The 12,802-nt window shown below is 40.1% G+C and overlaps 1 protein-coding gene across 1 annotated transcript; it reads right to left on the minus strand.

Moving 5' to 3' along the window:
- Positions 1-7,304: 7,304 nt before the first annotated feature.
- LOC134655648 (uncharacterized) lies at positions 7,305-11,303 on the minus strand. The gene is made up of 2 exons (XM_063511084.1): positions 10,293-11,303; positions 7,305-7,439 (listed from the first exon to the last, which is right to left on the minus strand). The coding sequence occupies exons 1-2, from the start codon at positions 11,113-11,115 to the stop codon at positions 7,426-7,428; spliced, it is 837 nt and encodes a 278-aa protein (XP_063367154.1). The 5' UTR covers positions 11,116-11,303; the 3' UTR covers positions 7,305-7,425.
- Between the last annotated feature and the right edge of the window lie 1,499 nt (positions 11,304-12,802).

A 12,802-nucleotide genomic window follows, 5' to 3' on the forward strand; every position in this document is an offset into this window, starting at 1 on the left:
CTGATTCACGTTGGCTAGCGTAAAAAGTATTATAAAACTCTACTCTCTTCCGAGAGGAAGCTTGTAGTCAGAAGTAGGGCAGGTAGTTGCACTGGTGGTGATATTTACAAGTTGTAAATATGGGCGTAATGGAAATATATTCGCAAAGATACACACCGTCTCATTTATACGAGGGGCGTTCAAAATATTCTCGGTATTGATATCTTACGACCTCTTCTAAAATTTCTTTCGTTACTGGGCGCTAAGGTTTATTCATTGACATTAAAAAAAAGTATAATTCGAACCGAGATGGTCTTTTGTTTTTCTGCAATTGCTGAACAAACATGAACATCATGTGCGAATTGACAATGTTAACTAAATTAGAACATCGATGCGTGATAAAATTCTTGACAAAACAGGGTAAAAATCAAAAAACCATAAAAGAGGAAATGGATTGTGTTTACCGTGAGTCTGCTCCTTCTTTATCTACCATTCAAAAGTGGTCAAGCGAGTTTAAACGCGGAAGGGAGAGTATTGAAGATGACCCTAGACCTGGCCGGCCTGTAGTAGCTACTTCACAAGAAAATATTGATAAAGTGGAAAAACTTATATTGGAAGATGGTCGAGTGAAGGTAAAATCTATAGCACAAGTAACCAATCTCTCTATTGGTACCGTACATGATATTATACATGACCATCTTAATATGTCAAAAGTAAGTGCAAGATGGGTTCCGCGAATGCTGACTCGGCTTCAAAAAGACATGCGTGTAGCTTGTTGTTCCGATTTTATTGACCTGTGCGGTGAAAATCCTGATGAGGTGCTGCAAAGAATAGTTACTGGAGATGAAACCTGGGTTCATCATTATGACCCAGAGAGTAAACAAGAGTCCATGCAGTGGCACATTAAGGGTTCAGCTCATCCCAAGAAGTTGAAGGTCATCCCTTCAGCTGGCAAGGTCATGGCCACGATATTTTGGGATTGTGAAGGAGTATTACTAATCGATTATAAAGAAAAAGGTGTAAATATCACAGGACAGTACTACGCTAACATTCTACGTCAATTAAAGGATGTAATTAAAGAAAAGAGGCGAGGAAAGTTAACCAAAGGTATTCTGCTTCTGCATGACAACGCCCCCGTCCATACTGCTCATATTGCCAAGGCAGCTATTGTTGAATGTGGGTTTAAAACTGTTACTCACCCACCGTATAGTCCGGACTTAGCCCTCAGCGACTTCTTTTTGCTCCCCAATCTTAAAAAGGATCTGCGTGGAAATAAATTTTCTGACGATGAAGCATTGAAGGCGGCAGTGGAGGAGCATTTTTACACGAAAGATAAAAAATATTTTTACGAGGGATTAAAAAAAATAATTGATCGATCTTTTAAGTGTATGAACATAGGGGGGGAGTATATTGAAAAATAAAAATATCAAACTTTTCGTACTTGTTTGTTTTCATTCTCATACCGAGAATATTTTGAACACCCCTCGTACATATAGGTTAGCTGGAAGAGCTGGATGGAGAGAGAGAACACTGCATTTATTCTGTTCTCTCTTTGTTATGTACTTGTTTTGTGCAATGTTTTACAACTACTATGTCCCGTCTATAAGGCAAGTAGTCTGCACTAGATGAAAAATGTGAGTCCGCGAGGTGCGTACGAAATTTCCGTATCCGTATGAATAACGAGAAATATTAGGTTCGTTGGAAGGATGTGGAAGAGTAGTCGTTGTCGATTTGAAGTTTAGAATGCATATGGTGGCCTATATTGATCGCTTTAGAGTTCCAGATACACCTTTGGACAAACGGGTGCCGTGGAAATTATATAACCCATTGATAAACAAATTCCAGTACCTAGCAAAATTCATCAATGTGAATGGATGCAGGTTGATGTTTTGAGAGGATAATTATTACTTAAATAAATAAATATATAAAAAAATTGCATACTACATATATATGGATTTAAATTCCAGGTACTTGTACTACATCATTGACATGGGATTTTGCGCGCCAAGCGGGACGTTTTCGAAACTTAAAATCCCATACAAAATGACACTTAACGCAAACGCGTTCGTCACGTCACGCTATCGAATTTACACGAGTACGGCTACCATCAGTTTGGCACTGACTAGGGTTTGCACGACGGATCCGAAATGTATGGGAAGATCCGCGGATCCGGATCCAGATCCGGATAATTTCATACATTCCGGATCCGGATTGCAAACCCTAGCACTGACATAAACGCCGTCGAGAACGTAATTTACTTTCTACATCTCGCTCGTACTCGCATATTTGTGCAAACGAAATGTATAGAAAGTAAATTACGTTCTCGATAGCGTAAATGTCAGTTTTGACACTGTCAGTGACTCATGGTACGGGCTTAGGGGTACAGAAGTACAGATTCTACAGAGTCCCTAAGCCGATGTCTACAGATTCAGTTTTGCTCACTGATCGGGTTATCGTCCAGATTTGTCGCTGATACCGGCGGTGCGAGCGGGACTGCAATATATTTATGCGCGAGCGATAGAGAGAGAAACAAGCGGGTCAATGAGCGAAATTCTTCACGCTTAGCGTCCTTAGTTTAAAAAAGTAAAAATTATTAATTAACCAAGAAGAATGGTTTAAATACAGTATGCAGATTATCGACGCCATCCACACTAGGATAAGACTGGCCGCGTAGCCAACGTGCCAATCGCTAACGCTCCGTAGCGATCGAAACGCAACTGTCACTGTCGCACTAATACGGAAGAGTGATAGAGAGACCCAAAGCGTTTCGTTATCGAAACGATGGCGATTGTCACCTTGGCTAGGCCGGCTGTGTTGTAAAAGTCAGCTACATGCATAAATTAACCAAGTAAGTAACAGAGGGTTGAAAATTCCGATACATCTGGTGTATGCAAATTTACAACTTATGAGAACCGCTTTCGCTTGTGACTTGCGCCATACAAAAGTAATATAAACTTTGTTCGATTGTCCTGTATATTTCAGTTCGAGTTATTGACGTTAAGTTGAAGCTTACTCAATTAGCGATATGTTTGTACAATTATAATAATTTGCTTGGTAAATAATTATATTTACTCTCAGCGTAATTTAATTGCGTCTATGTTTGTAAATATATGGATTCGCGGTAGGTGTAAATAGGTATTCGTTTACGTCTTTGATGTTTTCTTAGTTTATATATATGTTCTGTACAGAGATCACAACTACTAGATAGAGTATATAAATAAATAAATACCTGGGGACTATCTGACACTGATCGAACTAGCACTAAACTTGCAGATAGCGGGTCCCATTGCTTGATACCTTGTTGTACCCGAAACTTTCTGGGGAATATGTCCTGTTCTTAATGTTTATATTAGGGTAGTTAATTAAGAATTTTCATAGAGGAAATAAAAGATTTTGTTGACGAAAAACGAGTGCCTCTGTGTTAAAAAAACTTCCTTTCAATAATAACATTGTTATCCTAAGGTTAAAGCTAGAGACAATACGCCATATCCCTTATAAAACCGATGATCGAAAAATTTCAAGAAACTTATACCTACATAGGTATGTATATAATTTATAAAACACTTTACTGAAATTCCAAAAAAAACAAACCGTCATCATTCACACCCACGAGTTTTTTTAACTAGGGCTTTTCACATTTAAAATTCAATTTACTTTCCAGAACACTTTTCCGTCGTCACATTAAAGCGAGCCCTACAAAACAAAACAATTGAGGCCAAAATACTTCATCAACCGTCCCTTCCTTATCACAATAACCTTTTTTGTCTCAACTGGTTAAAAAATCACTCAAGCCCGCACCCTCTTCTGTAGCGTAGATTACCTTCACTAGAGAGAACATAATGATTGTTATGTCGTGTCGACGGCAATGTCGTGCAAAAAGCGCTAGTTCCGCTAGAAGGCAAAAAACCCGGCCAAGTCGGACTTCGGTTCAAGAGTTCCGCACTAAGTCCGACTCACGCTTGGCTGTACATTTCTAAAAGGTTTTCCTGTCATCTATAGGTAAATATCTATTTTGTGTATTTTTTTTTTAATTTTAGACCCCAGAGTTTCCGAGATAAGGGGGGAGGGGGAGAGGAATGGTCGGATGAGCTTATAAACTTATAATGGTGACGTTTGGATATCAACTGCAGCTGCATTACTGTTGCGGCGTTGTTGTTTACGCCGATGTATCTGTAAATTTCCTTGTAAAATGAGTGACGAAATGAATGTCATAATCGCGGCATTATCAAAAGCGGCGTCTAACGTACACTCTAAGTACCTATTCATGTCAAGCGCTACGAAAAGTATGGAACTTATATGGATATGTATGCCAAATGCCAAGTTTGTGCAAATTTAGCCTGGTCAGAGTATTTCATTAAACTTTGTTTCTCAGTCACAAAAATCCTTCCTTCACAATGCGGGATCTTGTGGCTACACATCAATGCCCGTGAGTGATGCCTCCGTAGACATCAGAATGTCTTCTCTATAAATCCAGGGAAGGACGGAGTTATAAATTTTTCGGTCAAGAAATTGGCCGGCCCGGTGACTTACGACGTCCTCTAGTAAATACCTGCTCAACATGCGAATTTATGGCTCCAATAAGGAAGGGTCTATTGTTGTTTCAAGAATAACGGTATTTGGCGTCCTTGGCCCATGGTCGAGAGTGGGGCCTTACCATAAGTTATATAGCTCCGTCCTTTAGCGATTCAGTTTAGGTCCTAAACAGAAAGGCAATAAGGATCATGGTAAGGCCCCAGTTTAGTCACAGTGGACTTTGATGTTTACGTAAATGCCGACACCGCACAAGACCTACTACTGTGTAGGGTTGACACAGACTTTTACATAACTGCCCAAAAAAAAAACATTTCAAATAAGACACGCTAGCCCTGTAAGTAGTACCGAGCTACTAACAATGGCGATGTATGCAGCTCGGTTTCGCGCGACCCATGCATCTTCGCCCCTCGCACCCCGCACGATTGACCTGTCTAGACACTGTATATAGTTTTATAGACTGTGGTTTGGTACTGTGCCCGGCCCGGGCTTGAGCCAGTTACCAAAATATAAATTTACTTTTTTTATGTGATAGTAAACGAGCAGACGAGCCGCCCGATGGGAAGCGGTCATCGTCGCCCATGTCCATTAGTACCTAGGTAACCTACGAGTAAACTGTAATTTTGCATGAATATAAATAAATAAATACATATTTGGGGATAATCTTACACCGATCGACGATATACCTACTTATATAGATAAATACATACTTAGATACTACATAACATCCATAACTCGTCAGGAACAAAATTGAACAAATATTCGTGATAAACACACAAAAAAACCAGGATTCGAAATCGGGACCTCCTGCTTTATAGGCAGGGTCAATACCGACTAGGCCTGGAGGCAGTTATATAAATACATATAGGTAATCTCGCCCGCAGACAAAAATAACATGGAGATTGGCGTTTACTACGAAAAACAATATTAAATCACTCCTCCACCCACCTTAGACAAATATTACCGTACCCAATACTAGTGTTGGTTAAGACTCGAGTCTTTGAGTCCTCTGCTTCAAGACTTGACTCAGTTTTTCAGACTTATAATTAAGTCTAAACTCTTCTTTTCAACTTGTTAGAGATCAAGTCTTATGTAGAGACGAGCCCTTTTGAGAGAACTCTCAATTTTTTTTACAAACAATTTCGAAATGCATTGTGTTTATGTAAAATTCGTGGATTAGGTACACAAATGATACAATAATCCCTAATTTCTTTACTGCTATTTAAGAAAAACCTTTAAAATTGTTGATGGAGTCTTAATTTTTTTTTATTCGGAGGCTCGAGTACTTTTGTTTGAGTTGCTCTTAAAAAAGACTCGACTCGGGACTTAAAAGACTCGGAAGTTATTTAAGCGCCGTCTCGTAAAAACGAGCTGATTTCTTCAAAAGTCTCAAAGGACTCGAGTTCCTACTCCTAGCAACACTACCCAATATTCAAACAAAACTTCTCAATCTCGTCTTCAGAAGCGAATAGTCTTACATTCATCAAACTAAACAGTAAACATCCTCATCCGGCCAATTATATAAAAATTGCTTCCCAGTATTCATTGGTCTTACATCCAGTAAATTGAATGTCTACGTCTGACCAATTGGGTATGTGCCGTCGGCTGTCTACAATTAAAACACTCGTGTTCCCACTGGCTGGAGGAGCTGTTATAGACACCTTGTGTGTTTGCAAACACTCAGACGAGAGCACTTGGAATGGATGTTTTTACACCGAAGTATCAAAGTAAAGTAATCATTTGTTTGTCGAATACAGGTGATACAGTTACTTATTTATCCTTATTTTATATTATTGTGTTTGGGATTTAATTTGGATTAAAACACTCGGATAGCAACGTAACGGACATGTATTTCACGGCAAACTGACATTTGACATATTTTTACGAGCTACCTACATTTACCAAAATACTACAATCCCTCCACCAATATTTATCCAAACAGTGTACTTATTTAGATTTTAAAATAAAATAAAAAACAATAATAAATTATTGCCAAAATGCTAACCAATAATAAGGCCATATCGCCTTCTACACCCTCCCCCAACAATTAACGCACTAGCCTAAGTTTTCAATCCTATGCCATTTTCAACCCAGTTGAAAGACATGGTACAATTTCGGTTGGCAGGATTCGAGTGATAGGTAAATTACACAAAAAAAAAGAAATCGACACAAAAAAAAAAAAGTTAAAACAGTTTTAGTAAGTAAGTACATACTTAATCACTAGACTCTAGAGAATACAATACTAATTACCTACCTACTTAGTACCTTTTACAATAGGTTTTATATAATTTAGAGGCCCATTAAATTTTATAATTAACGTCCTTGTTCCTAGTACTTCTTATCGGCCGTTGCCGCCTAGTGTCAAGGTCGTCAAGGCCATGACCTTCAGTTGGAGCGTCAGGCTCAACACCGTGGTCGTCCGCCTCCATAACCTCCAACGGACTATCTGACGACATTATTATATCTGTGTCCTCTTCTAATGGTTGTCTGTCTCTCTGCGGAGAGCTGACAGATGAAGCGACACTCTCGAAAGACGTGTCCGGTGACGTGTCGTGGGAATTCGGCACGCCGCCCTCCGCCAGCTCGATAGCTTCTTGCTCTTCAGGCAGAGGTACATCGGTTTGCACCTCCTCGACGTTGTCGTCTTGGGAGTCGTCATCGTGTTGTAATGTCGGCAGGCCGCCTTCGCAATCAGACTCGTCGGTGTCGTCACAGCCTTTGTAATGTAACAATTGATCGACGTGTTTCTTTACTTTTATATTCAAGTCCGTTATTTTTACGATAAACATTCTGGATCCCACTTTATTCTCAATAGTACCTCTTTTCCATGTATGCTTTGTACCATTCTTAAAAAATGATTTTACTAAAACATTATCACCTCGTTTAAAATTACATTTTCTCTGCCCGCCGTATTGTTTACATTGTGAGATCTGTTTGGAGATAACATTTTGATTAGCCGAGGAAGCCAATGACAGCGGAAGGCGCGGAGCCTGGGTGTCGGCGTCGGCGCCGGTGCCGGCCTGAGTACCGGCGTCGGCGTCGGCACCACCGCGCGGTGACCGCAGCAAGTCGTGTCGAGAGCGTAACGATCGGCCTAGTAACAGCTCAGCCGGTGAGAATCCAGTAGTACAATGAACCGAGTTTCTATAGTCAAACAATAATTTACTTAATTTAATATTGAAACTTGACTGAGAAGGATTTTGCGCTAATATTGCCTTTATGCCTTTTTTAACGAATTTAACACTATTTTCGGCCTGGCCGTTCGAATTCGGGTGATAAGGTGCAATAGTTACATGTTTAATTTCATTTAACGCACAAAACTCTGTAAACAACGTAGAACAAAAATTTGAGGCATTATCTGTAACCAGAGTGCGAACAAGTCCAAATCTACTAAACATGTCTGCTAACTTCATAATTACACTAGCGGTGTCCGTCTGTGTCATTACATAACACTCGACCCACTTGGAATGCGCATCTACGGCGATAAGAAACTGCCGACTCTGCACCGCGCACATGTCCAGGTGCACGCGCTCCCAGCGCGCCGCCGGGTACGGCCACGAAACTAGCGGAGATCGCGCCGGGGCGTTTCTTAGTGTAATGCACACGCTACATGACCCAATTTTTTGTTCAATGTGCTGGTCTATATTTGGCCACCACATTCGTTTTCTAGCTTCCGATTTAGTTTTTACCACACCGAGATGAGAATCATGCAACTCATTCAAAAGTTGCTCCCGGAAAATGGAAGGTATGACTACTTTATGGCCACGCAAAATACAGCCTTCTTCCAAGGTCAACTCTGTACGACAGTTAAAAAACATTTTTAAGTCATTATCCTTCAATTTTCGTGGCCACCCTTTTTCTATATAAGACTTAACGCGCAACAATACCGCGTCTTTTTTTGTTGCTAAACAAATATCTTTCGCCGTAATTGGTTTCAATGAATCAGATATAAAATTTATGTATGTTGCCCGATCAATTATATCTCCTTCGGGACACCCTTGCGTTTCATCCAGCGTGGCCCTAGACAAGAAATCGGCAACGTTGTGTTCGCTTTTTACGTATTCGATCTCATAGTTATAAGCCGACAGAAATATAGCATAACGCTGCAACCGATTTGCTGCTAATTCGGGAACACCTTTTTTGGATCCGAAAATTGATACTAAGGGTTTGTGGTCCGTTCTTAAAACAAAAGGTACCGATCTGCCGTACAAATAATAATGGAATTTCTTTATTCCGAAAATTAGCGATGCCGCTTCTTTTTGTATCTGAGCATAGTTTTTTTCGCTGGGCGTGAGCGAACGGGAGGCATAAGCGACGACGCGCTCGGAGCCGTCCGGCTGTTTTTGGGCCAAAATAGCCCCTAAAGCCGCCGGTCCGGCATCCGTGGTCAAAATCGTGACGTAATCCGGGTTGTAGTGCGCTAAGATTCGCTCACTCGCTAACTCCTCCTTTATTCTCACAAATGACTCCTCTTGCTCCACACCCCAATACCATTTACAATCTTTTTTAAGCAACGCATACAACGGGTTTAAAATACCCGAAGCATTAGGTACGAATGCCCGATAGTAATTTAGCAAGCCTAGAAAAGATTGAAGTTCAGATACATTTTTCGGACTTTTTGCATTAAGAATGGCTTGAACTTTATTTTTGGATTTATGTAATCCATGTTTATCTATTACAAACCCTAAGTATTCCACAGAACTCCTAAATAACTCGCATTTATCCTGTTTTAAACACAAACCGGCGTCATTAAGTCGACTGAGGACTTGCTCGAGCCTCTCGACGTGTATTTTTCGGGTCGGTCCAGTTATAAGTACATCGTCGAGAAAAATGCATATTCCGTCGATTCCCGAAAGTAATTTTTCGATAATTTGCTGAAAAATACACGGCGCGGAGGATAAGCCAAAAACGAGGCGTGTATAACAATAAAGCCCTTTGTGTGTATTTATACACGTCAATTTCTTTGATGACTCATCCAGCTCACACTGATTATATGCCCTAGATAAATCCAATTTCGAGAATTCTTCCCCCCCGTGTAACCTAGAAAATAGGTCTTCGATACGCGGCAGTGGATAGTTATCGATAAACAATGCTTTATTCAAGGTCACGGAATAGTCACCGCAAATTCGTATATTGCCGTCGGGCCGTAAAACAGGGACAATGGGTGTAGCCATATCGGAATGACTAACCTTTTCCAAAATACCTAACTCAACCAATCTGTTCAATTCCTCCTCGACTTTAGGTTTTAAAGCCAGGGGCACGGTTCGAGGTTTAAAAAATTTAAATTGCGCATCCTCTTTTAGTTTTAAATTTATTTTATATTTATTGAACCTGCCCAACTCATTAGAAAAAACTTTCGAATATTTATCCTTTAACGACCTGATGACGTCATCCTCGCTATTCAAATGATTACAATTCTTACTGCACAGATAGATGTAAATCGAACTTACTAATGAAATCTCTTCCTAACAAAATTGGCTGATCCGCTGTATCCTCGATAATAAACATGTCAATTTCCTCCGTTTCATTTTCAAAAGTAATCGGTAATAAAACTCGGCCTAAAGGAAATATTTTGCTACCATTATAACAGTTTAATCGTACATTGGATCTCTTTAAGGCATATTTTCCTTTAAATAACGCGTCATAAACACTAACAGGTAGCACTGAGACAGCGCTTCCGCTGTCTACTTCGCACAATACGCTCTCGTTAGCCATCGACACCACCTGCTGCATAGGTTTACCGTTATCACATCTGATACTATATAAATAAACATCTACGATACCTTCATGTATGTCATCGGTTTCCTCAGCAATGAAATTAAACTTTTTATCACTCGTTTTACACATCCTACTTAGATGTCCTTTAGTATTGCACTTTTTACACGAGTAATTAATATAACGGCACTTGTCCTTGGTGTGGTTTTTATATCCGCATACTGCACAGGCTTGTCTTGTATTATTAGAGTTGTTTGGTTGGGACGTCGCGGCGGCGCCGGCGCGCACCGCGAACACCTCGCCGCCGGCGGCCCCCGCCGCCTGCCTGGACGAGCCGGTCGCTTGCAGGCCCTGCCGGGCGCTGCGAGTAGCCTGCGCCAGATGTAACGCTTTGCTAAAAATCAGCTTGTCGACGCTCTCCGCAAACAACTTCTCTCGTTCTTTAGCGTTCTCGAGCCCGAGAACGAAACGATCCCGCAGTGCTGTATCGAGCTCCGTCGTGAACCCGCAGAACTGTGCCAAACTTCGCACTCGCGCTGCCCACTCCGCTAGATCTTCGCCGGTCCGTTGCTCCGCTTTATAAAATTTATAACGTTCAGCAAACGAACACCTAGGTGACTCAAAATGAGCATCTAGCTTTTCAAGGAGGGTAGAATATTCAATGGTGTTCAACGTTTTTGGGTACACCAAATCTTTTGCAACGCGGTAAGTTTCTTCCACAAACGTCGTAAGGAGTATGGAACGCCGCTTTGTGCCCGCTTTGTCGGTGGTGTCCGTCAAATCATTTGCAAAACACATAGCTTCAAAGCGCTCCTTAAAAATCCTCCATTCTTGCGCGTTGTGGTCGAACGTGAGATTGCCGCCATAAATCACGTTAGCGCTCGCTGCCATCGTTTTTAACAATAAATCCACTAGTTTATCACTTATTTTATCGCGTTAGGTACTTCTCGTCGCCAAATATTGTGTTTGGGATTTAATTTGGATTAAAACACTCGGATAGCAACGTAACGGACATGTATTTCACGGCAAACTGACATTTGACATATTTTTACGAGCTACCTACATTTACCAAAATACTACAATCTATAAGGTCTTATATATAAAATAAGGTCCGTTTGTTTCCCATAAAGTTTTAAGTCACATTATTGTTTCTCATATTGTCATTAGCATACCTCGCAACCGAGCTAGCAAATCTGTAGCAGTTGTACGTCAAGGTTATCACAACTACGCATAAACTAAAGTACAAAAAATATTTTCTCTTTGTTTTCAAACACACCAATATTTTCAAGCAATGAAAATTCCATTTTAATATTTGAAATATATGCGAAAAAAAAACCTGATTTTATAAACAAAATAACAGATACATTGAAACGCATCTAATATTGACATTGACCTGTTAATTTATATTATTTGACAGTAAATTAAACCGGGTTATATCGGAAGAGGATCAACAAGGTTCTCGATCAATTTTATTAATCTTACATACAATAAAGTTAAAGCAAAATGGTTCATCATAATCGCCAACCCTGACACAAAACTGTCATATGCTACGGTTTTGCTAGCTCCGTTGCGGGGTATGGTCATTAGTCATGAAACTGAAACCTTTAACGTTTCAGGATTTTCGTAAGGTTATCTTAAAGATAAGTCAGATTAGGTTAGGTTTGTTTTCAATCCTGAAAGGTGACGCGTTTCTGAACCAAAGGAATTATGACTAACGAAAATGCGGGCAAACAGTACATTATGATTTAATTTTTTTTAGGAACAACAGAGACCCGTAAAATAATAAATAGAGTTCTGTGTTTTGCCTATTGGCGTATAAAATAAAAATATGAAAACCCAAAAAATAAAGTGACTCGCAAATATTGCCATATTGAAATTGAACCTCTAGTTGGGTGCAATATTATGGTACAGGATGGATACAGGAGGTGGCCATAGGAACTCTTTGATAAAACAACGCAATCTATGTTTGGGTTTGTTAGTTGTATCGATGAGTATTAGTTGCCTGTTGAAAGTAATAGTCAGCGATAAAAACTTGTATCATAAATTAAATTTTGAAGCAAAAATAAACTTTACTTTTTTTCTCTTTTTTTGTTCGTGCCGGTGTAACAGCCGTCTTCCATGAAGTGTCCCGGGTTCAGCGGCGAATAAAACGACCCTGATTGGATACGTTCCGCAAACACCAGATGGCGCTGCTATGGATAGTGTGGATACGTCAGTTCAATGCCTGTTCAACTGTGGACAAGGAGGCCAATTCAAACTTGTACCTACATAATTATGATATCTAAACGATGTCATTTTGTTCTCATCCGTTCTTGCGTTCGCTCGCGCTAATACATGTACGGATAAGTCAGAGTGAAATCACTACATAGTATAAAACAAAGTTGCTTCCCGCTGTCTGTCTGCCTTATGTATGCTTAGATTTTTAAAACTACGCAACGGATTATGATGCGGTTTTCTTTAAATAGATAGAGTGATTCAAGAGGAAGGTTTATGTATAAGTGTTAACCCTTGCGAAGCCGGGGCGGGTCGCTAGTGAACGCATAAGTGGTAGGTAATTAAACTACCTAGTGGCTCTGTT

Source organism: Cydia amplana, chromosome 17 (assembly GCF_948474715.1).
Source record: "Cydia amplana chromosome 17, ilCydAmpl1.1, whole genome shotgun sequence".
In the NCBI taxonomy this organism is placed as follows: Eukaryota; Metazoa; Arthropoda; class Insecta; order Lepidoptera; family Tortricidae; genus Cydia; species Cydia amplana.